The 26,369-nt window shown below is 36.5% G+C and overlaps 1 protein-coding gene across 1 annotated transcript in view; it reads left to right on the forward strand.

Moving 5' to 3' along the window:
* The window catches only part of LOC123853219 (homeobox protein MSX-2-like), a 63,949-nt gene that overhangs the window by 33,479 nt on the left and 4,101 nt on the right, over positions 1–26,369 (forward strand). The window contains 1 exon segment of the mRNA XM_045887934.1: positions 1,107–1,258. Within this exon segment, the coding sequence (XP_045743890.1) occupies positions 1,107–1,258 (152 nt within the window).

The raw sequence follows: 26,369 nt of genomic DNA on the forward strand, positions 1-26,369 counted from the left end.
AGATAAAATTATGTGAATTTGTTTTGTGAAAATAGTCAATATTATCAAAGGTTCAATGGATTTGTCATCTGTATTTTTAAGAGTCGATACTTTAGAGGGCCCTCTTTTTCTACAAACATGGTTTGTTAGTATTTCAGTTATCAGCCATTATTTTCACGGAGATAAATCAAACCTTTTATTTTCTCAGAAATTCTCTCTGCTGATATGCATTCATTCTGAATAAAGATATTTTCATGTTAAAAGTTAAGCTTACTTTCAGTTTCTATACCTTGGGTAACATGAGCAGAGTAAGAAAATAGTTTAAAAATAATTTCTGTTTTGCTCTGTCTCAATATGTCTTTAGTATCTATATCAAACACTATCAGGAAGCAGATCAGTAAATACTATGAAAAATATATGCGAAACCCAGCCCACATGCATATCGAAGTCCAATTTTGAAAGCAAAGTTTTCACCAATAAATGATAAAAATTTTGAATTAGAGTTCTAGAAGAAAGCATAATACAACTAAATTAAACTCTGGTTGAATTCGCATTAATAAAAGGTTAAAGGTGAGTTTTAGGATATCATTATTGCCACTGGAACTTATGTGTGAGAATGGTGTTTTTTTGGTCAGTGTTTTTATTTCTACTGTATTGTCTATTACTAAAATCAGTCCTTTGTTATAGACTTTTTCTTTTTTTCTTTTTAAGTCACGGACACCATTAGGTCAATGTAGTACCTGCCTTCTCATAATGACCTTATATATCTGTATCTAGTTATGTCAGCAACAGCCTTTTGACTATCTAGAGCCACCTATAGGGAGTGATACAATGACTGCAAGCAGAGTATCACCTGCTTACATACAGTAATCTATCTCCTAGATCTAGTTCATTGTCTCTAGTCTGCAATAGTTCAGCGTGTGATTTGAACTTGGCCCCTTACAGGTGCAACAAGGGGTTTAGATCATTAATTTCTCATCTGGTAAACCTGCTCAGGTGTCCCTGCCCTGAAGAAACTACAAACAGATAGTAAGTCAGCAGACAGGTTAGAGAAGCTTGATGGGGTGCTCAGGGCTTCTTACCCTTGAATGTGTGCACAAATCACCTAAGAAACTTGTTAACTGCAGATTCTGATTCAATAGGTCTGGGCTGGGAGCTGGGATTCTTTGCTACCAAGATCCCAGGTTATGCTGATTCTGCTGGTCCAAAGGCCAAACTGATGAACAAGGGAGATCACTGGCATGGATGCCGGAGACCAAACATAGTTAGACCTCTAAAGGTAATTCCTGATCCACAAAATACAAATGGTTCTCATATTAAGACCTCTAAAGTATTCATTTGTCCCTTCGGATGTGCACATTTCTTCACTGGGCAATACTACCACTTCCACAATGTTGGCATATAAGACCCTCTAGGTATTTTGTTCTCAGATACATGCTTTATATTGCTGGAGTTGTGCACTTTTCATTTATGTTTACCTTTCCTTATTCTACAAGTGGAGACAACTTAAAGGGAATAAAAAGAATTAGGAATAAAACAGAAAATTAGAATATGAAGTCTAGATGGTGGCAATAGAAATTTGTTGTTTATTTTATTTTATTTTCTAGGCCATAAGTCAATAAATAGATTTTTTATTCTCACTGTCTCACACATACTTTTATTTATTTATTTAAAGATTTTATTTATTTATTTGCGAGAGAGAGAGGGATTGCGAGCACAAGTGGAGGGCAGAGTGTGGAGGGGCAGAGGGAGAGGGAGAAGCAGATTCCCTGCTGAGTAGGGAGCCTGACGCGGGACTCGATCCCAGGACCCTGAGATCATGACCTGAGTCCAAGGCAGAAGAAGCTTAAATGACTGAGCCACCCAGGCACCCCTCACACATACTTTTAGAAAGAATTATGACACTTAATCTCTTTTGAGGTGTTATTAGAAATGAAAAGAGCATGCATAACATAATGCAATTACATTTCAACTTGGAATCCTTACGGAAACTGTCATTAGAATACTCATTATTGTTAAAATTTACAAACATGGAAGGAGCTCAGAATCAAAAGAGAATGCAACAAGAACACCTCTGGTTTAAAATTCACTTGTGAAATGTTTAGGAGAGTAATTTACCTTGCATGTTTTAGTGTCCTTATGTGCCAAACAGAAATAGTAACAGCTTGATCTATCCCACAATTTTGCCAATAGGATTATTATAATGCAGGTGACCTTTCTATACAATAAAAATGTGTGTGTATGTAGGTATGTACATATGCAGTAATGTTTAGCCTAATTTTATAAAATTCTGATTTCCTGATTGAAGTTATGTTGCCAATGAAATAATTAAGATGTAACTCATTGAACAATTAATTTAATCTACATATTTTGCATTTGTATTTGTAACTGTTAAAAATAAGACTTTATTTGTAATATATATCTATTTAAGGTGGTCTTTTTTTTGCACTTTATTTCTTAAAAAAGGAAAATTTCATGTGTACTCACAATTTCATTATGTCTCGAGAAGATGTTTTGTCTTTAAAATAGTTGCTAATAATTTATATCAAATACTGTTTTAAAATATTAATTACAGCCATTAGCTTACTTAATAAAAAAATTGAGTCCCAGAAGTAATAAATAACCAGAAACCACAACTACTATCTTTAGCTTAACCCCTCTTGAGGGCTTTGGTTTATTCACTGAAAGCAGAGGGTGCTTTCAAGGCTCAACATTTGCTTTGGGTAATAGGTCCATGGGGTAGGTCTCACTCACCCTGTAGAAAACATGATTTCATGCTGATTGGGTGACCTTTGTCAAAATGACATGAGGACTATGGCTTTTTAGTTGAGAGAAGTTCTTTTTGCACCACTGTATAGACAAAAGATTGGATCTCCAGCTAAATATTCTTCCCAATCAACTTCTTTCAAAAAAGGGTGTGTGGGGAAATCATGAAGTAGAAATGAGGAGGATGGACACAGTGGGACAGAGATGAGACTATCACATGGTGCTCTCTATGCAAATGGCTGGGGAAAATCACTTAATGGCTCCAGGCCTCAGTTTCTTTTCTGCAAAACCTGTGCCTGGATTAACATGTTATCTTGTCTCTTGTAGCCCAAAGATTTTATATTAAAATTAAAAAAAAAAAACTTCTAAGGGTATAAATTAATCCATTTTTGAAAATGACCTGTGCTAGCTATTTCAAAGTTATAGAAGTTATTCTTAGCTCTAATAGTTGAATGCCCCTTTTTGAGACATAGTAGGCTATTTTAAAATGCTCTCTACCCCTGCTTCATCATTATTCATATCCCCTCTATAGTTTGAGGGTCAAAGATAATGTCTAAAGCTATTATTTTCCCCTAACCTGAGAGAAAATATGCCATATTCTCATTAAACATGAAGTAAATGCTTATAAAATAAAAGGTCGTAATACCAGTTTTCAAGGACAAATCCCCTACTTTCATTTTCCTTTGAAAGTTAGAGCTGTGATACTTGTCACAAACACCCTTTGTTTTATTTTATTTTGTTATTTTCATTGAAGTACATTATCTGTCACATCATTTTCTCTGAATGTATTGTCACATTTATAAACAGATGAATCAAAATATGTACAATATATTCTATAAAAGCTTACATATTAACCAATGTGAAATTATTCAAGAAGGAAGTAAATAAAGACAAAAAGCAATGGGATGTTTTTATGGTATTTTAGCATTAAAAGTATGTGATGCTATATGAAATATGTATCTAATAATATTAGCCAGTGGTGCTATGAACAATAAGATAGCCAACAAAGAATCTTGATAAAAACTCACCATAATAAAAATTAAATCAATATTTTAAAGGGTTCCTTATAATGAAAATGATAATCCACACGACCACAACATGCATTATCGGGGGTGTAATATTACACTTATAAGTGTAAATTATCCACACAGAGGAGCCTCAAAACTATGGCCATAGCTAGTCAAACTCTATCTTTCATAAGTAGCAAAATTAATGTTTTACTTCAATCAGGTGGAAAAATTTATCATTATCCCAACAATAGAACTCTTCAATGTTCATCTAATTTTATCTGTGTTCTTTTTAGAGATAAATATATACATTTATTTGAACATCTCAAAGTACATGATATTTCTTTTTTTAAAATTAAGCCCAAGAAGGGGCACCTGAGTGGCTCAGTCAGCTAAGCGACTGACTCTTGATTTCGGCTCAGGTCATGATCTCATGGGTCCTGAGATTGAGCCCACGGCGGGCTCCCGGCTTAGCAGAGAGTCTGCTGGGGATTCTCTCTCTCCTCTTCCTCTCCCCTCCTCCACCACTCTCATGGGTACCCTCTCTCTCTAAAAATTAATAAATAAATCTTTAAAAAAAATCCCAAGAAAAGCTCATTCTGAAACTATACTCAATAATAATGTCATTCATTCATAGTTACCTTTAAAAATTATTTTAAAGCTATTACTTTTCTACAAAGGTCAGGATTAAAAATTTGTCCAATTTTTCAACTTTGTCATTTTTATGTGGTTTTACTTGTATTTCTATAATTATTATGTTTCCTTTTCCCTTGTAAAGGTTCTAAACTGTGGTATGGAGAAACAGTAAAAATACAGATGACACACAATCTTCAACAACACCATTTTATTAAAACAAAAACATGATATTGTTTATATCACTGGTAAATCATTAAACCATATATATAATGAACCAAAGAAATAAATTTTTTTCTTTTTTTTATATATATATTTTTTATTCTTATGTTAATGCCCATACATTACATCATTAGTTCTAGATGAAGTGTTCCATGATTCATTGTTTGTGCATAACACCCAGTGCTCCATGCAGAATGTGCCCTCCTCAATACCCACCACCAGGCTAACCCATCCTCCCACCCCCCTTGACAGTGCACTTTGCTTCTTCAGGACTTTCCTCCCCTACCATCCAGGGTATCGTGTTTTGGTAAGAGTTATCAGTGAAGAGAGGTCAAATGACAGCACTTGAGTTATTATGGAATCCAGAGGGAAAAAAAAGTTGCTTCCTCAGTTTTCAGAAAGTTATAACTAAAGGTTGCTTTAAAAGTTTAAAATTGAGGGTGCCTGGGTGGCTCAGTTGGTTTGAGTGACTGCCTTCATCTTAGGTCATCATCCCGGAGTCCTGGGATAGAGTCCTGAATAGGGATCCCTGCTCGGCGGGGAGTCTGCTTCTCCCTTTGACCCTCCCCCCTCTCATCTCTCTCTGTCTCTCATTCTCTCTCTCAAATAAATAAATAAAATCTTTTAAAACAAGTTATTGAAAGTTTAAATTGTTTGAAAGCTATGATGTGTTGATAATTCTCACATTATCAGATTCCTCTGGAATATCCCAAGATGCTTAACTTAGGGATGCCATATATATTTATGGGAACTTTGCCCTCCTAAAATATTTAGCTTATAACCTCAAATATGTTGACAAGAATCCATTTTGACCTAGTAATATCTTAAAAAAAAAAAAAAAAGAACGACTCTTATACATTCTCAGATGCCAACTGCTGGATACCAAGAGTACACAGATGAATAATGCAGTGTTTCTCTATTCAAAGAGCAAACAGTCTAATGGGAAAGTTAGCCTACCAAACACTCTTATTCTGTGTAATAAGCATGTCAAAGTGTAGAAAGAATTGCAGTCCCTTGAGGAAAGGTGCAGCCAGGCAGTCAAGAATGTGTGACACCTAAATGTTGTGGTAAAGAAGAGTTAAAGAGAGCAGACCAGTACTTCCACCAAAAGCAACTAGAAAATTTGGATAAAATATAAAAATCAGGCCTACAGCATCAGAGACATGCTGAAACAGGGATAATTAGAGACAGCAGAATTCCAGGGAGAGGAGAACCTCTAAAAACTGAGCTGACTTTTGCAGAAGTGTTTTTTCCCTGAGGGAATTTGCTGATTTTGCCTTTATGGAGGAGGCTGGGAATGTAGGCCATGCCCCAGAAGAGGTCTGCTGCTGGGAGGAGAAACATTTAGTAGAGCTTTTGAGGTCTCAGGGGACCAGAAAGAAAATGCAAATGTGATGGTTCCTAAGTACACAGCTGTTTCCCCCTCCATGGCTTCGTGGAGGATGAGGAGGCTAAAAAGACTGAACAGAGCCTCTGCAAAGCAGAACAGCAACTCCAGCCTTGCTGAGGAGACAATGCCCAACTTCATTTAATGTCAGGAGAGGGTCATGGAGATAACACCAAGCACTCATCTGAAAGCATGGAAGGTACTCTGGCCAAGAGGAGGATAAGTTAGAGGTGGAAATAAACATTACCCACACTGCAAGCCAGCAGTCCCTAAAATCCAAAACCAAGGGAGCAGGAGAGATGATTGAAACAGACTCAGAGATAGTACAGATATTTAGTTAGCAGAACAGAACATTAAAAAACCTATGATCAAGCTGTTAAAAAAAATAAAGGAAAAGATGGAAAAGATAAAGAGATGGAGAATTATATTAGAAACTTGGAATATAGAAAAAGATTGTACTGAAAATTTAGAACTGAAAAAAATAAGTTTTAAAATTAAGAACCCAGTAGATTAACAACAAATTCAACACAGCAGAACACAGGATTGACGGTCTGAAACACATGTCAATAGAAGATATACACACTGAAGAAAAGAATAAAAAAGGGATGGAAAGTACAGAAAAGAGCGTAAGAAATGTTGGAAGGTATAGCATACTTGTAATTGCCCTTCCAGGCAGAAGTTACCAAGAGAAAGGGGAGGAAATGATTTTTAAAGAGATCACAATAGAGAAATTCCCCAAACTGAAGAAACATATTGCAGTAGCTGGTCTTCAAAACTGGTCCCCAGGGGCGCCTGGGTGGCTCGGGTGAGCGACCGACTCTTGATTTCAGCTCAGGTCATGATCTTGGGGTTGTGGGATCAAGCCCCATGCTGGGCTCTGTACTCAGTGCTCAGCACAGTCTTCTTGTCCCTCTCCCTCTGCTCCTTCTCCTCTCTCTCTTAAACAAACAAATAAATAAATAAAATCTTTAAAAATAATGGCCCTCAAAGTAGCTCCATGCCCTTATCTCCACGCCGTGTGTAATGCCCTACTTTACTGAATATGGGTCAGAACTGTACCTTGCTTAGTTTAACAATGTGACGGTAGGGACACTGTGCCAGCATCAAGCCTCAGCTTTAAAAACGGCCTGGCAGCTTTTGCTTTTGAGCCCTTATTGCCCTGTCCCAACATGTATGAATCCCAGTTACCCTGCTGGAGAGAGATCTTGGAGAAGGAGACACCAAGGTCAGAGAATGATTTCATTGAGAAGCCACATGTCACCTTATCTGTGAGTGGAGAAACCATTTTGGACATCCCAGATGGACTAGAGCATTCTAGCATCCTAACCACCATCTGAATGTAATGACAGGAGAAACCCTTAGCAAGACTTGCAAAAGAAATCCTTGCTGTAATCCATCACCGCACAGAAACATGGGCTAATAAAATTGTCATTATTTTAAGCACAGAGCTGATCTCAGAAAAGAGATCTTTTCCCATTTCAGGGTATTTATTGACACAGAATATGCATGTCTGTGTGTGGGAAGCAAGAATGGTGGGACAGTAACTCAAGTTCTTTGTGCCATTGGCTTCCCAAACATAAATTCATAATTGCAATTATGCTAGGAACCTAAAGGAAGAGTGAAGCATTTTTCTCAATGATAAATGCAAATAAATAAATAATTGTGTATTAAATAAATAAATAAATCAACCAACAGATGAACAGACCAATAAATAATTAAGCCTTCTCCAAGGATGAATGGAAGGGAGGGTGAGAGAGTAATTGTGGTGTTTCCTAATAGGGCTAGCCATGGAATGTCCACAATGGAAGAGCGAGGCTTTTCCTACTACATAAATGAAACTCATCATTTGTTTCACTCTTCTATGTCCGATGACCACCATATGATTTCAGTGATGGAATTTTCAATTGGGCTTGATATCATATCAGTAAAATTGTGCTCATTATCACACAGATTGTCATAGTTTTGGATCAAGTGAAAGCCAAATGATCTCACAGCATATTATATAAAGTTATGGATGGAGAAGTGCTTTGGCAAAATGCTGGCATATAGGTAATAGAGGTGTCCAGATTTCGAAGAATCATTGTCTTGACTTGGTTATCACTAGCAGAATCATATTATAAATGGCAGTTCAATTACAGGAAAAAACAATCTGTTGGATCACATTAATGTTGTAAACTTTAATTTGATTGGTTTTGTATTTTTATTTTGCTTACACTTAATGCACATATTGGTTTGGCTTTAAAGTTGAATAAACCTAAGCCTATAAGCATAGAGACTTCATAACAATTTTATGTTTATACATATATTAATTTAAAATTATAACTTAAACTTCACTTGATTAAAAACAAAACCTTTAAGCCTTTCAACAGGGAACCATATTTTAGTGAAGCTAAAACACTAGAGTAAACACTCTTCTGTTGAATGATATGTTTGCTTTTAATCTGTAATATCAAAGCAAAATTGTACTGGATATAGTTAAACAGGTAAGGAAGACTTTTTTCAAGGCTATTGCAATGGGAGAGAGAGGTCAGAACTCTGTCTGAGATCAACTCTACTGAAACAAAGGACTGGAGAGTTTTTGAAGATAAGGTTGGGTAATCTCAGGTTATCTGCATTTGCTAATTATCTCTGCCCAAAGGAAAGTAACCTTCCTCATATCTTTATAACAGGAAGTAGTTGCATAACTTGGATCAAGGTACCTGCTAAAGTTAGGCTCCTGTTCTCCCATGAAAAATGGGAGGTAGGGGCATCTTCTTTGATGATTACATTTCTCAGGGATGGATTTCTGGACATGGAGCAAGACATTCCTGAGATGTCAAATGGGCAATACCTTTTAAAAGTAGTTGTATTTTGAAGAGGTAGAGAAAGAATTTTCAATTGCAAATTTTCTACAGTAAATGATCTAAGGAAAATGTGGTCAGGGACCTGGAGTCAGAAAGAAGCCTGTCTAAAGCTTGTCAAGTTCAGGAGAAAGTTAAAGCCATCTTGGTCAGTAACATTATATTGACCCTATGTGGGCCAATTATTCCTGAGGACCACAATGTACCCATATGATCTGTTTAATCTGGCTTATTTTCATAGCAATATCTCATGTTTGGAGCTCAAAAACCCAGTAAATTAAGAAATCTAGTGTAGAATAGTTTTTCTTTTAATTCTGTGAATGGTGAGTATCAAAAATACTTGGTAAATTTATCACTACAGTATTAATTACATGAACAAATACTTGTTTTATAATATAATTTAGGAAACACATTATTACATTAATAAAGTCCAAGTTTATTAAAAGAGAAAAAAAAATTTAAGATTTTATTTTTTAAGTAATCTCTATACCCAATATGGGGCTCGAATTTACAACTCTGAGATCAAGGGTTGCATGCTCCACCAACTGAGCCAGATAGGTGTCTCAAGAAAAAAAGATTTTTTTAACCTAATTGCCCAATTGCAAGAGGGTGACTCAAATCTGTGTAACTATTAGGTGCACAATATATGTTTTTTAAATATGCCTAAATAAGCAATTAATCAAATTGCATATAATTTGGATCTATAAGATTAAAATTATGTTTGAGATCAGGCAGGATATTTAATATTATACCAATTCAATATCCTATGAGTATGTCTCCTACAAGCTTTAGAGATTGAATCTTGGAAAAATATATTCCATACCTTGTGTGCATGTGTGTGTGTATTTTAATTGTTGACCATATGCCAAAACTTCACACAGATGAATGTGAATAATGCACAGCAATTAGCAGTTAAAGGGCATCAAGTAACTGAGTTTGTGTGGGTTGAAACAAGGAGGCCCTACAAGACTATATTTCATTAAGCCAAAGTGGATTTAAATTATGAGAAGCAAATGTTCAAGGACAACCTTAAAATTTGCCATTCTAGACTTAGCATCTAATTTGAGGAAGCTTAATAAGGTAAAGGTGCATGCTTCAGCAAGATACATCAATAAAGTTAAACAAATTTGCATTAACAATTAATTTCTAGTCCACAAGCATTTTGTGATAACATGCTATGTACGAGACATAGAGTTGACTAGGTCAAAGCCTGTTCCCTCAAGAGGTTAATTTCTAGTGCAGAGACAAACACATTCACTAACAATTTTTTAAAAAGTTTTTATCCATTTATTTGAGACAGTGAGAGAGTGCACAAGTGGGGGGAGGGGCAGAGGGCAAGAGACAGACTCCCTGCTGAGCAGGGAGCCCCTCATGGGACTTGATCCCAGGACCCCAGGATCATGACCTGAGCTGAAGGCAGATGCTTAACTGACTGAGCCACCCAGGCACCCCAAACTAATAATTTTTACTGACTAAGCTAAAACTAAAATTTCTTCCCTCTATACTTAACAATAGTTCACGTAAGTACTTAGTTGGTCAATTTAAGTTTACTTGGAAAATACAATTCATGCTATTTTGATGTTTGATCCAACTTCACTAAGCAACAAAACAAAGGAGAATTCAGAGTATATTACAAATTAATACTATTTTAAGGCTTACCTCTTACCATGTGAATGATACATAAAAATGGTATTTATCGAAATAACTGATTTATCTTCATAATTTACGGAACAGCTAATATCTTTTATCTGATTAGTGAATCCTTTTCTAAACATCATTATCATAGTTGTCTACAAGAATACATCGATCATACATATTGATGTTAAGAGTCAGGTAAATGAATCCTCAACAGGAAAAGAGAAGGAACAATTAGCAGCCCCTGCAAAGCACAGCCAGATCTTAGAATGGTAGCCATATGTAGTCTAACACATACACTCAAATACTACTTTAATTTTTGGAAAACACAGAGCTATTCATTTTCATAATATACACTGTACAAAAATAATTCAAATTTTTATGACCAACAGGTATGGACGATAGATTAAGTAAATTTATTATTTTTTAGGATGGTGTAAAATCCTATGTTTCTAAAAAAAGCACATTGGGACAAAGAAAGAAAAGTGCATGTACTATTAGGATTGTTGAATAACACCCAGTCCCATCTCCAGGGGAGGAGTCTGGCTTCACGGAGGATAGCAGAGAGCACAGCAATGTTGCCACCGAGAGCAACTGTCTCAGGATGTCAACCCACTGCATGTGTCAAGGTGGCTAAGCAAGACATGACTTCCACAAGCCCTGGTTGGAATGAAGATTTACTCGAATCGGGGAAAGACAGAGCAAGATCACCTTTAATAGTGAGCATCTGCATCCCTCTTGTGATGCGGGTGAAGGACCTTGTCCCCACCCTTCAGGGAATAGACAGACTAGTTGGGATGGGCTGGGTGCCATGTTATGCACATACTTAGGACAAACATAGGAGCACACATTGGGTCTGGAACAGAAAAAGATATTCCTCCACAAGGCTGTAAGCCCAGCACAGACTGAGAGCTTTTTACCTCTTAGGAAGAAGGTGTTTCAGACCCAAGGCCCATTCTTAAGCAGCCACACAGCAGGCAATAAATGCATGCAAGAGATGACCTTTCCTGTAAGGATAGGAAAGAGGACTTGGACCACCTCCATTTTGACCTCGCAGTTTCTCATTAGGTTCTTTCCAGCTAGTCTCTTGGCTCAGGGCAAAGCATCCCTGGAAGGGAACTGAAACTAGCCCTTCAAGCAATAGGGTCTGCCCTGAGCCTGCACAACCACGTGATTGACTCCAAGACAGTGATCAGTGATCCATTTGACCTTCACTGCCCACCTGCACATACCCATCCCCTTTTGTCCCACAGTTTCCTTACATAAACCTATTAAGTATTTTCAGCACTTTGGAGACAGTCTTTGAGATGCTAGTCTGCTGTCCTGTGTTGGCGTCACTGAAGTAAATTCCTTTTTTGTTTTGCCACCACACCTCTCTCCTTTAGATTTTGTCGGTGGTAAGTGGCCAAAACCCATCTGTTTGGGACCCCTGGAGCCAGGTGCTCATGTACCCCTGCACCCCAACTACAGATAGACTATTATTTTATACAGTAATACATAAACTTACATTTTCTTGGGGCCATGTTCAATCATGCTACACTAAAATTAGCTGTTCAAGGACAAACCACTTTCAATGTGGCATTGAATTCCAGAGGTTTCTTCTTTGCATATGCTGTTATGCTGTACTCTGTCTTGTAAATTCATAATTTTTATTTACTCCCTGATTTATTTCCCAAATTTACTTCCTGATGCAGCTCGGAATATATGCTTTGAAATATGCCTAAAATTGATTTTACTCTTTAAAAAAATCTCAGCTCCACTAAACATTGTCTAAAAAATGAAGACATTAAGATGATGAGAAACATCTTCTTTCTCTTAATATGAAAGAGAATGCAAACAATGTTACCACATGTGGGCGTTTTACAACATAGACAGGGAATATTATCAACACTCACTCTTCTCTAGCAGAAGAGGAAAATCTCCACAGCGCTCCCACATCTTGATCTGAGTACATTGTGGTGATATTTACATTCAAATGGAGATAGAATCATGAAGGGTTTAGCTGGAGGTATTTGCTCATCAGGACTATAGGCCCATCAGGACTCATCCTTTTTAAGTATTCCATTTCTTTAGAACAGGATCTAATTGTTTCTTGAATGATCCTTGTGTTTTGCTTCAGTAATTGCGCCATTCCATATGTTTATTATGTTCTAAGTAGGGGGAAAAATCTTGCAAACATCTGTTAGGGGTTGTTTTTTAAAAAAATCCTCGTTTACATTCCTTGCAATTGTTAAATTTCTGGAAATGGGCATGCGACTGACATCATGTATTAATAAAGTAGTGTGTGGTATAACCACCGCAATATGTCTCTAGTTTTGTTTTTGTTATTTTCATGATATTAAACCCTATGCTATTAGAAATTAGAATGATCTTGATTTTTTCCTCTACTAGAAAAGTGAAATAATAAAATAAGACCTAGGTAACAACTGCCCTCCACCAACATAAAGGGAATTTTTTTTTTTAATGAAGCTGCCTCTTGACCCATAAACCAACCTTTGTGTGTTATAGATTGCACAACTCTAGGGGTGTATAAAATAGAGCTGTAGCAAAGTAGGGCAAATAAAATGCTTTTGAAATTGAAGAACTCAAATTACCCCCCCTTATTTCTTTTTATGCTTCTATTAATAGTAATAATGCAATAATCTTGGTCTTGTCCATCTGACTTTTATTATTCTTTGCTTTGAATGTAAATATTATTTACATTTCTATGCTTTATTAGTATATTTTCATAAGTCACTTCAAAATTTTATAGAGAAAGGCAAGGTATAAATAAATAAAACATGATATTGACAATAAGGAAAATGTCTTAAATATGTATATCATTAGCATATTTGCTTATATAGTCTCATATGACTTGTGTAACAACTTGCAGAAGACAGCATTATTATTTTGCTTTTCATATCACATGAAAAAGGGAGTGAAACTCAGAGAAAAGAAATTGCTTACCCCAAATAGCAAAATTGGATAGGACCTATCGAGACCTTTGAGTTACAGAATTATTTCAATGCATTGGTTTTCCATATAACTTTCATCTAGTTTTACATACTTTGTTAATAATTGACTTAGAAGTAGCTTCAAATCTGGTAGATAGTCATTATTAAATATTTATTTATTTTATTATTTTTTAAAAGATTTTATTTATTTATATGAGAAGAGAGAGCACAAGTGGGCTGAGGAGCAGGAGAGGTAGAAGCAGACTCCCCACTGGAGCAGGGAGCCCAATGCAGGGCTCGAACCCAGGACCCCGAGATCACGATCTGAGCCGAAGGCAGATGCTTAACCAAATAAGCCACCCAGGTGCCCCTCATTATTAAATTTTTAAATAACTTTTAGAGAGTGTGTGTGTGTACATGTTCACCCACGCCAAGATATCAAGATTATAAAATTTATAAGAACTTGAGGTTTGGTGACTTGGCCTAAGTGACACCATTTTGGGCCTGTGGTTTTAAGAATTCTGCCCTCTTAGAAGCACCTGGGTGGCGCAGTCGGTTAAGCATCTGACTCTTGGTTTTCACTCAGGTCGCGATATCAGGGTCATGAGATGGAGCCCAGCACTGGGCTCCATGCTCAGCTCAGAGTCGGCTTGAGATTCTCTCTCCATTTCCCTCTGCCCCTCCTGCTCGTGCTCTCTGTAAAATAAATAAATCTTTAAAAGAAAAGAATTGTGCCCTTTTAATCAACGCTCAGCTTTAACTGAGAGATGTGATAAAAATTTAGGGTACTACTCTCAGTTACCACCTCCCAGAAGGTATTAAGCCTTAAGTGCACATCACACAGCTAAAAAAGGCACCAGCTGACAGTTGGTCCTATCCAGATGCTGAAGACCTCCAAATCAAATTGATGTGGAAGGAAAGGCGCTGACATGGAGGTAGACTGCTTCTGCCCAAAACAACAGATAAAGACTTCATACTTTAGTAAAACCCTTTCCTCTTTCCTTTATTCTGGTATTGGCCTAGAATGATAATGCTCTCATTTGTGTCTCCTACTGCTAAGAGTGGGGTTAACCTCTGGAATTTAGACCGACCTTTTATTTCAGGCTAGGAGAAAATCTAAACATGCCCCGAATTTTTCACAAGCAAAATAAGACAACTCATTGGTTGACTCCCCTTAATTTACATCATCGAGTTAGAAAAGGCCTACGAGGAGGCTTTCATGATTTAGGATTCACTCCCTTTGGCAGGTCCCTACTTCCCTGGTTAGGGAAATGTAAGACTATGTTCAGGAACTTCTTAGTTCCTAAAATTTCAGAATCTGTTGTTAAGACAAGAGCTTCCCAGCAAAGATCCTTAGACTCTCTGGCCAAAGTTCTGAAAGGAGGCTAGCCCTTGAGTATCTTCTAGCTGAGCAGGGTTTCTGCTGTGGTAACACCACCTGCTGTGTCTGGATCGACACTTCTAGGGAAGTTAAAGCTCAATTACATGAAATCAAGGAGCAAGGCACTTGGCTTAAAAAGATGAGTCTTTGGGCGCCTGGGTGGCTCAGTTGGTTGAGTGAGATTGCCTTCGGCTCAGGTCATGATCCTGGAGTCCCGGGATCGAGTCCCGCATCGGGCTCCCTGCTCCGCGGGGAGTCTGCTTCTCCCTCTCTCGCTCCCCTCTTGTGCTCTCTCTCTCTCTCTCTCATTCTCTCTCTCAAATAAATAAATAAAATCTTAAAAAAAAAAAAAAAGGTGAGTCTTTCAGCAGGGTCTTTCTTTGACTTCTTTGATTTTGATTCTTTTGGGTCTGGGGCACCATGGCCTCAAAGTGCACTCCAAATGTTGAAAATTATGCTGTCTACAGTCATCATAATAATCTTCCTGCTATGTTGTATTCTCTCAAAAGCTTTATTTTTTTTTAAATTTTATTTTATTATGTTATGTTAATCACCATACATTACATCATTAGTTTTTGATGTAGTGTTCCATGATTCATTGTTTGTGCATAACACCCAGTGCTCCATGCAGAACGTGCCCTCTTTAATACCCACCGCCAGGCTAACCCATCCTCCACCCCCTCCCCTCTAGAACCCTCTCTCTCAAAAGTTTTAAATGTGTGTTTCTAACTGCTAACGACCAAGCAAATGATCTGAGACTAGAACCTGAGGGAAAAAATGAAAAAATGATCCACTTAAAAAATGTGAACCTGAACCTGTGACTTGTGAATATCACAGAGGCTAAGCAAAAATGTCATGGCCTATGGACACACGCAAAGGACTGACAAAACTGCAAGAACTTCATGTTTTCTACAGAATTTTTTCCCATACTGATCTGCTTATCAAAAATGATCCATAGCTTCCTAAGATCACAGCAACCAGTAACTGGGTTTGATGAAAACTGGCAGGATTTATATACATGCTCTCATTGATGATTTGGAGATGGCAATAAAAGCATTCATTGTTCATTATGTTCTTTAAAGTGGACAGTACTATTTTGGAGGAGGGAAGAGTTTTGTTATTGAGTCAAGTTGAAGTACTTGGCAAATTATTCTTTTGTCAAGGGTCTGCTGTAAATAATGATGTGAAATCTCCTTAAGTGTTTTGGATTTAGACATAATAATTGTTAGTGGTATCATATGGTACAGCTACAGTTACATGCTATATGCACCAGAATGGTCTAACCCCCGCAATCATCTCTGCACTAAACTCAAAATTTTAAGTCAAGATTTTTCGTTGTCTCATCAAAATGTATTCCTCTTCTTACATCCACTTTGGTTAGAATTGCCACCATTCTTCTCCTCAAACAAGTTTAGAATTTCTTAGTCAGTTTACATTTGCCTTCCCCAGTATTATGTGGCATGGGGCATTTGGGGTGATAGAAAGATCACAAGTATTGGAGTCAAACGTCTACATCTTCTACCTTGTATTTGTTAGATGATCTCGACCTGTTTGTTTAATGTTTTTTGAGACTGTTTTCTCAACTATAAGATGGGAAGAAAATAAATCCCATAAATATATGATAAACTTCCGGTGAGATTTAATGTAGAATTTCTAGCAAAGTCTGGATAGAAAAGTCACTCAATGAATTTTAATCCTGCTTATATGTTCTTGATGGTCATACAGCTTTCCATTTGTATACACTTTTATTCATCCTCTGTTTATCACATCCACTGCCACTAATCATGTAAATACCTCAACTAGTGCAAAATCAATGGGTTATCCTGTCACCTCCCTTCCCCAAACATGCTGTTTGTATAACTTCCTTCAAGCCCATGGTGCATCTTTACAAAATATGTTAAATATTCCTCTTGGTTGCATTTAAAATAAAGATACTAAATTTGGCATTTAAGAGACTCTATTATCTGGCACAACAGTATTTTCTACATTGATGTAACTTACTACCTTTAATGTCCTCTTATGCATCCTGTATTTGCTGTTCAGGCCAATTTATTTGCTGTATTCCTCAAACACCTTCTATCCTGGCAGGCATTATTTTAAAAAATGTAACTATAATGATATAAAACTTATTTATTTTAGAAAATACATACCATTATTTTATAGGCATTGTCTCATTTAACCTTCACAAAAATGATCACATAATGCTAAAGAGAATGGGCGCTGGAGCCCTACTGCCTCAGTTGGAAACAGAGCTTTGCCACTTCCTAGTCATGTGACCTTGAACAATTTACTTCATCTTCCATTTTACAGAAGTTCAGAGGGCATTTAGTCTCAGAGGTGTGTTTAAACACCATAAAATCTTCCAGAATCTAAATCCAATTTTATCAAGTGAGGCAGTATTTTCTTTCATTCATTCATCATGAATATTTAAATATTTAAATGTCAACACCAGCAGTAAAAATTAAATAAATATCTTAATAAATATTATTTTTATATTCTCAAACAGTTTAAGGAAAACACACACGCACATACAATGATCTATACGCACACACAGAGAAATCTGTTTGGCTCTGTGGAATTTCTGGAATATAAGAGTGATTCATCAAAGGAAGTGACAAAATATTTGACCTGGATATTCTTTAATAACAGGACAAAGGACAGTGAGTTCAAAGAAGAGAATGAAAAGTAATGATAAAAACACCCCTAGGACTTTACAGATGCAGAAGAGGTTTCATTGTATGAACTTGTGTTGTTAATGAGTAATTTTTTAAATCTTTCCTCAATAAATCTTACACCCATCATCAAATGGCCTATGGAGTGAAAACAATGTTAAAATATACATTTTTTGATGTTTTCATAATTATGCTTAGATTCTTCTTGTAAGTATCATGAACTCTAGCCGAGGGCATTTCTCCTCATAGTGAAGTGTTTTCCTTCTCACTGCTCTTTTCATCTCCCTTCCTTTTCATGTTTCTGTTAGAAAAGGGAAGGTCCCCTTCATGCTACACCTCACGTATGGAATGCTAATGAGGAGATTTAGGGTGTAAACTGAGCTAACTGAGTTACTAAGCATCACAGCTTTGGTGGGCTTGGATCTTTGGGAGATAAATGTGTATACTCCCTTTAGTGACATTCAACCTGACTTCTCACTTCTCCAAGCACAGGGACTCTTGAAAATAAAATTTATTATCTCTATATAAAAAAATACAAACTTGGTGGTAAAAATGTGGAAAACAGAAAAATAAAGCAAAATATATCTGCTCATAGTCACACAACCCAGAAGTTCATTCATTCATTGGTTAGCCACACATTCATTCCTTTAGGAAATATGGGTAAATAGTCTCTCCTGTGTTGAGACTTGCACTGGGAGATAAGCAATTTGGTCTACTGGGCCACCAGGGTGTAGATGCCACTGCAATATAATATATAAATATATAAATACAATAGTAAATCGTCTCCTCAATACCTAAATGCATTCTACACATTTTAGAATTAGTACCAAATACATGAGAGTGGATGGTATTTGCTTTCAGTTCCTTTTCTGGCTTGTTCCTTTTGGAAAGCTTCATGAACATTAACCTATGTGTCACAACTTATATGATTTCAGCTACTTTGTATTTTCATCCTTTAAAAAAAAAAATGAACTAGTTCTCAGATTTTATTTTGAAACCCAACCCATATTCCACATTAAACATAAAATTTAAAAATCAGGACATTAAAAGACTGATAGTAAATTCAGTGAAGCAGAATTTTTAGTGTACTTATGTTATTCGGAATGTGGAAGTAAATGAAGTTATCTTTCTGTAACTAAAACATTTGATCAACCACAACTGCAGCAAAAAAACAAAAACAAAAACCAAAACCAAGATCTGTAGGAACAAAGTTGCTATGTACGTGTGTATGGACTCAAATCATAGCATTGTTTAAGCAACACATTTTCATGAGATTGTGAACTCATTAGAAGGTTAGCTATTAAGGCCTGGGTGGTTTTCTCTTCAGTAACAATGCAGGCTCCTCGATGGAAACATTATTAGCATACTGAGAACTAGCAGCAGTTAACATGAGTCCAAAGTTTAGCTTCAAGTTCTGGCTGTGTGACCTTGAGCAAATTCCTTAACGTTTCTTCTGTAAAAAATCCAGTTACTAACATTTCTCATCTGGTTGTTGTATTAAACAAATGTCTATAAACCACTTAGCTCAGGGCCTGGTACTCAGTGAGCATTTCATGTCAGCCTTCCTTATCAGTCCTGCCCTGTTTTTCTATTCACTAATGCCATAGGGTTCCTTGAAAACACCATCTTATCACATTTTCCAATCATTTACAGAATGTGAAAAAGCCAAAATTATGCTCTAGGCTCTCAGTAAGAACATCAACAGCCACCACAATAACACAATTTGGCCTACATTGAAAAGTGTGTTTTTACTATTCTTTTTTTTTTTTTTTTTTGGCATGCATAAAACAGTCTTTTGTAATGGGAGGAAGTGTAGCATGATTTTCAAAATCCATATAGAATTTGAGTGTGTTGACCCTGAAATAAAAGTAGAATTCTTCTTAGAGAAAATCTTGTTTTGTTTCTTTCTCTCTTTTTGTTTGTGGTAATGCTTTACTCAAGGTGTTTGAAAAGAGAAATTAAGGTTATCAAGAAAATGTTGAAAAGAAAACTCGGGGTAGACACGTGAGAGAAGGGAGAAAACAAGGACAGTGATACTGGAAACACCTTCTATGGCTTTCAAAATAAAGACCGACCCTAGCCAGACTGAATGTGGGGAGCCATCAAAGTCATACACGTTTCACATAGAGTGTTAAATATCTACCCCCGAATCTAGTTAATTGGCAGTTGGAAGACAGATTGTTTTCATATTATTTTTCTGTTTGAGAGAAAGGTGTTAAATTGAGTGTCTCCACTTATTCAAGGCATTTTTTTTTTACTTATACTTAAGTTTATTATTAATAAAAATGACTAGTTATTTACTGAGCTTTTATAACTACTATACAATCGCTAAGTGCTCTACACATATTATCTCATTCAACACTCACAGACCTGTGTTTGACATGATTTGTACTTCCATTTTATAGACATAGAAATGGAGGTGTAGCTTGTTACAGAACTTGTCCCGGAACCCCCAGTTAGTAAATGGGAGAGATAAATTTCAAATCTAGGCTTCCTGATAGAAGAATCAGCTGCGCTCAATGGTTCAAAGAGCAGCAGGAAGTGAAAAAATGCTTAAGAAGATCATGATAAGCCTTTCCCAGCTCTCAGCTAGAAGTCAGGAAGAGGTGCAGAACCCTAACTACACAACAGGCTCTTAGTGCACTCGAATACCAGTCAGTCTCCCACTTTTAATGCAGCTAGCCTTTTATTTTTCATTGGATCATTTTGGTTAGCTATCAAGCGGGAGTGAAAAGGCATGTTCAGTGATGCATGCTTAAATTAGATTTGCTCTTATTGCTTTATTTATCCTGTCACAATAAATCATAGCATTTCCATCCTCTGGTTAACTGCATATTAAAATGACATGAGATGGCAACACTTTAGTGGGCAGAAAATTAAAGGACTTTTTTTTTTTTCAGTGAGAAACATTTAACTTTCAACTCTATCTCCTTCTGAATGTATACGAGTGGCATTCAAAAAAAAAAAAAATCCCATTCTTAAGCCTTAATATCAATGGCCATTGTCAGGTAAAGAAATCAGTAATTGTTATGACAGACCAGTGAAACAAAATACGAATCAACTCAGAGAAAATGGTGTTTTAAACTCTGCTTACTGATGAAATTTATGTTGTTGTGACAGGCCTTCAAATATATAAGGAGTTATTTTAATTCTCATAAGCCGGGGACTTTCTATTTTTCCAAAGATGCCTTGCTTACAGACATTCCTCTGTTGGTAATACCCAAGTGTCTACACCACCCCTGCCATACATCATTCCCAACTCGTCGGGTCAGAGGGATATTTCGGAAACTTACACACTACCTTTTGCTAAAATTTTCAAGTTCTTTTATTTCCCCAAATTTTCAAATACTTTATGGATATTGGCATCTTACACAATAAATATTCCTCTGAAAAATTTACCCGCCATTCTTTTCGTTCAAGATGCTGGGTTTGTTTCCATTTTTTCTCCAAATGGTAAACTAGATGTGAAGACCAACTCCTCTCTGGATAATATATTAACAACATGAGTTTAAAAGGCATAGTTAAACTTTTGGAAATTAAAAAAAAATTGACAGCAGAAATAACAAACATTTGTGAGGGTGAACAACAATGCCATTAGCATCTGCCTGTGTCTATTTGTCTGTTTCTAGGATTCTAAAAACTGGGTCTTAGTAAACCAGGAAGAAAGTATTATATGTATGAAATGATGGTAAATAATGTAAATGTTAAACATAGCATGAATCCCAACAACAAAGAAAACATCTAGGTTTTGTGGTTAAAGGAACCAAGGTAGAAAGAACTAAAGTCCAGGATTATCAGCCACTGTGTACTATTAGGAGGGGGGAGGGGAGAGTAGGGACTTCGGAGTGAAATAATTTCAGATCTTTGTATTGTCCAGAAAAAAAAGGTAAAAATACTTATGATCAAACATTTTAAGTGAATATTAAAATTCCAAAGGCAACCACAAAATTATGAAGACATAGTAAGTATAACTTCCATATTAGTTAAGAAAAAATAATGAAATATTGAAGGGAAACTCAATCCAAATAAATGGCCAAAATGAAGAAAGAGAGAGAAAGAAGAAAAAAAAAAAGGAAATAGAAAACAAACATTATGGTAGAAAACAAATCATGTATAACAGTTCTTATAATGTGATTTAAATGAACTGAACTTTTCAGCACACATACGAACAACTAAGATGATTTTGTTGCCAGGTGGACTGAGAGAACCTCAGGCCCTGAGGCCCCGATCCAGCCGGTCCAAGTGATGTCACAGGAGACCCTTGGTCTGTCTTATCAGGAGAAAGAATTCAAGGACAGACATAACACAGCGGAAGAGCAGTCCTAGCAGGAAAGTTTATTAAAGCCAAAGTAAGCTCTGGAGATGTGAGAGTGGGTGAGCGGAAGGGAGAGTTTTGCCCACTGGGTTTTGGGTTTCTGTCTTTTGACAGTTGTTAACCAAAGGATGGAATATTCACCACTTGAGGTAGGGATTTCTTGGAAGCAGGGTGGTCTCTTCCAGGAATGTGGGTTCTGGGGTTTTTTTCTTCCTTATTTGGTCGTAGGTTTCTTGTCATGGCACCCTTAGGGAGGAGATTTTAGTAGGCACTGTAGTATAATGAAGGACCACTGTGAACTCCGGCCTACTTTGTCAGCCATCTCGGGCCTGTCTGGTTTGACCTGGTTTCTTAGTTTTGTTTTAGAGTGCTGCCAGCATGGACCTCTGACGTCCTCATAGTCAACCATGCCTTACTCTTTGCTGGCCTCCAGGCATCCTGTTAGAACTTAACTAACTGCCTACTCTAACAATTAGAGGAATTTATATATAAAAGCTGGAATGAATATCTCTAGAGTAAAACGGAAGAGGTATTTTTATAAGTAGGTTTAAAAGGATGTTTTAATTAAGATTAAGTGAAAAGGGGAACTATTAATAAATTTCACAATCTTACATTTAAACATTCTGTTTATTAATAAATACCAAAAGGACAAAAAATAAAAATAAAATCCTTAAAAAAAGTAAAATACTTCCAACCCATTTTGCCTACAATTTACTCATATCCAGAATATATAAAAACTTTCTATGAATTAGAAAAAAAAGACAAATAAACCAGATGAAAAGTGAATAAAGGTGTAAATATAGCTTCATAGAATGGGAAATACAAATGACCATTAAACACCCTCAACTATCTTGGTAAACAAAGAAAAAAAAAGAAAAAGAAAATTGACACTTTTCCTATGGCAAAAACTTTAAAATCTGATAGTAACAAGTGTTTTCAAGGATGGGTACCCCTGGGATCACTTATCTACATTTGATGGGCATATAAAATGATACAGCCACATTAGAAATCTGTGAGGCATTGCCTAGTAAAGTTAAACATGCACATAAATACAACCCGATAATTAAATATAGGCATATACATATATAGACACATCCACACTACACACACATGTATACACATCCGTATGTATACATACATGCTACAGAATACACACATGTTCATCAGATGACATGTTAAATAACGTCCCTTTTGCATTGCTAATAATAAAAAAACACACACGCACATGCACCCAGGCACAGCAGAAAACACTGGATGTCCATTTTCAGTAGACTAGATCAATATATTTTGGGTCATTCACACAATAAAATATTATTTACTAGTGAAATTTATGAAATAAGACTGTGTCACATTATAAAATCTTTTAGTGATAACAGCTATTTTAAGTCTCACACTGTAGGAGTTTAGGAGGGACAGGAAATACCTTACTCTTCCACTGAATTCATCATGTTACAAACGTAAGAGGTGATTACATACGTTTACGTTGTGTGTGTGTGCGTGCGTGTGTGCGTGCGTGCGTGTGTGTGTGCGTGTACAGCAAGAACTATATTCTGGAACCACTCTTAATCAACAGTAAGAAGTTTGCTTGGTCATGAAACCTGCCAGTTAAAGGTGAAAGACTCTTGACATTTCAAGTAGAATTTTGAAGAAAAAAGGAAATATTTTTCACTGTCTATTGAATCACAAGGTAAATATCCTCACATTAAAAGGACCAAAAGGAGCAGTGGAAGGTAGTGAGTGATTTTTATTCAGAGTCAGATAGAGTTTTCTATTTTATAGTATTAACAGCATTTTAATTGTTAAATAAAGTAGAATGAAATAAAGCCAATATATCAGATATTAATAGCCATGAAAATCATTATTTCCACAAAAACAGTAATAGAAAACTATTAGATTATTTTTTACAAGCAAATTTTGGTGCCAGATATAACTTTTTCCATTATTACAATAAAGGGATTTGATGACTTAGAAGTGATAATTTAAGCAAGGTTTAAGTAATGCTCAGCAAAATCATTTGCTTTGTTATTGTTGCGGGGGAGGCAAGTGGGTGTACAAATTTCATCTGTATTCAAAATGTATGCTCTTTCACTGGTAATGTATCTTTCTCCTCCAATACTGTCCAAGGATTTTACCAGCATCTTATCTTCCTTGGCTTGTCTGTGGCTGGTGTCATTTGAAATATCATAACTTAAACTTTTGCTTTTCCATTCGGTTAAGAGCAGATGTTACTTATGATTTTGTGTATACCCTATCAAGAACAAAACAAAGCTCAGTGTCATAGAGGATGATTTTGGATTCTATTGTATTCCATTATCACCTTTCTGGTTATATTTTAATTACCCCTGTACTTCTTGGAGTAGAATGCTACACACTAAAAGTCAGTTTGAACATTTTGATACAAATGCTGGGTTCTTAACTGACTTTCTTTTGTAACAACATTAGAGTGAAATTTATGTTTGCTGTTGGGGAAGTCAAAAGGCTCCCAGTGTTCAGATGCATAAAATGCCATCAAAGGCTGGTGGAGGACCAAGAGCTCCACTAAGTGCCTCACTGGCTCCTGGCCACACAGTGGGCGGGAGCAGGTTACTCAGCTTCTTGCAGCCCGGGCTCTGATACACATTACAGAGCAAGCATCAGAGGGGAACTATTGATCAGAGATGATTTTCTCTCAGAGAGAGACGGGCTTTCACTACCTTTTGGCCTTGTTAGTGAAACTAGTCAGTAAGAAAAATGTACATTTCGTTTCAGGGTACAGGAAAGAAGGAAAATATTCCTCATCTGGCACCATTAGTTTCTGGTGGGATGTGCTCAGAACTACCGTTTCAGTGTAATTAGTGGACCAGTTTGTGGACTCTGATGACTGGCTTAGTTTTCCCCTCCACCAGATACAGAGGTTCTATAATCAGTTGCAAATCAAAGCACTAACTTCAGTTGGCAGGACAGTTTTCTACATTTGAGAATAAACCTTACAATGGAAACTCGTGTTTAGGCTAAGCTTAGAGTTGTGGTATAAATGTAGTATACACCAAACACGGGTCTTACTCTCGAAGATCACAGTTAAATCTTGCCCTTTTTAATATAACCACCTTGTGACAGTGGGAAAACCCTGGTCCAGAAAGTGAAAACAGCGATGCAAAGAATCATGCGTGCAGGACCTTCCCCAGAGCCCTTCACAAAGCAACTTGTAGTCCCATGTTCCATGCCCTTTCCAAACAGGGCAGTTTCCAAAAGCTAGACCAGGTTCTCTGACTTGCTGTCTTCAAAATCCATGAAGTGAGCCTTGGAATGGACTCTTCGGGCACTACAGACCGAAAATAGCCTTTAGAAAGCTCTTCCTTTGTATCAGTTCAATCTACTCTGTGAAACTCTGGCCAGATAAAGTGCTGGATATTTCCCTGGACACAGGAGCCAAGGAAGAGCGAGCAGCAGTATTTGTGGAGAAACATACTGTCATTTCTATGGGAAATCGTATCTAAATGGAAAAAACAAAACACAACAAAAAACCCTGATTTCTTTTTGTGTTTACCATTTCTCCTTGCACCAAGTGCACACTGCATAACACACACACATGCACACACACATACACACACGCACACACCCCGTTAATTAGATTGATATTTAAATTAACATTCATATTAGTTCTAGGAAAACAACAGAGGGTATGTTGAAGAACACCTGTCTGATATTATTAATAATAAAAATAGCTCACTGAAATTCTTTCTTTTGATATAGTCCCTATACTTCATGTGCCACGGTGCCTTACCCTCAGCAAATGTCTCCTTTATTAAGGAGATGCAATTGAATTGCAATTATAGATGCAATTGAAACCAGTTAAGATGGTTAGAAGTTACAAACGACCTTTCTCTACTTACACGTATTGTCTTGTTTGAGTCTTCAGAGTGTACTCAAATTATTTGTCTTTACCGTTTTCAGAAATGTTAAGACTGCTATACTTGGAAGAGTGAGAGAAGTTATTTCTATTCTATCTATGCTGCTGACCTAATCATTTCAGAAAACACAATTTTCCTCATTAACCTCTCCATATAAGGTCTTACAAAGAAATGACAACAGGGAGATACCAAGGAATTAATTTTAAGTTTTGTGGAAGTCAAATAAATTTGATGTCACATACACTTACAAGCAAACGGAGTCATGGTGGCACCTTTACTCCTACCCATCAATTTTCCACCCTACCCTGTAGGTATTTCTACTGGTCTGTAAGGCTAAGAAAAGTACATCAGTCTTGAATTCAGTCCCCAAACGGAATGCTTGTCTCTGGTGCAAACACTGCCAAACTCCCTGCAAGCTCAAGGAAACACAAGGTGAATGCTTCATTTATCTTATAAAATGCCACACGTGTATAGATTGTGAGCAATGATGATCTTATCATTGTCCATTAGGAAAAACATAACATTAAGAGTTTAAAGGAAATTATGGAGCTTTAAAAATGTGTATTTGCCAATTACAAACCAGAAGCTAAAATGGTGAATATATAAATATTAAATGTAAATAAGTATAATAAATATAAATACATAAATACTTCACCTACTACTTTACTCATATCTGAGACCAATTATTGCATCTTTAAATTTTTATTTA

The sequence above is a fragment of the Mirounga angustirostris genome, unplaced genomic scaffold (genome assembly GCF_029215605.1).
Source record: "Mirounga angustirostris isolate CCGP_5_RB_7025 unplaced genomic scaffold, mMirAng1.0.hap1 SCAF_14, whole genome shotgun sequence".
In the NCBI taxonomy this organism is placed as follows: domain Eukaryota; kingdom Metazoa; phylum Chordata; class Mammalia; order Carnivora; family Phocidae; genus Mirounga; species Mirounga angustirostris.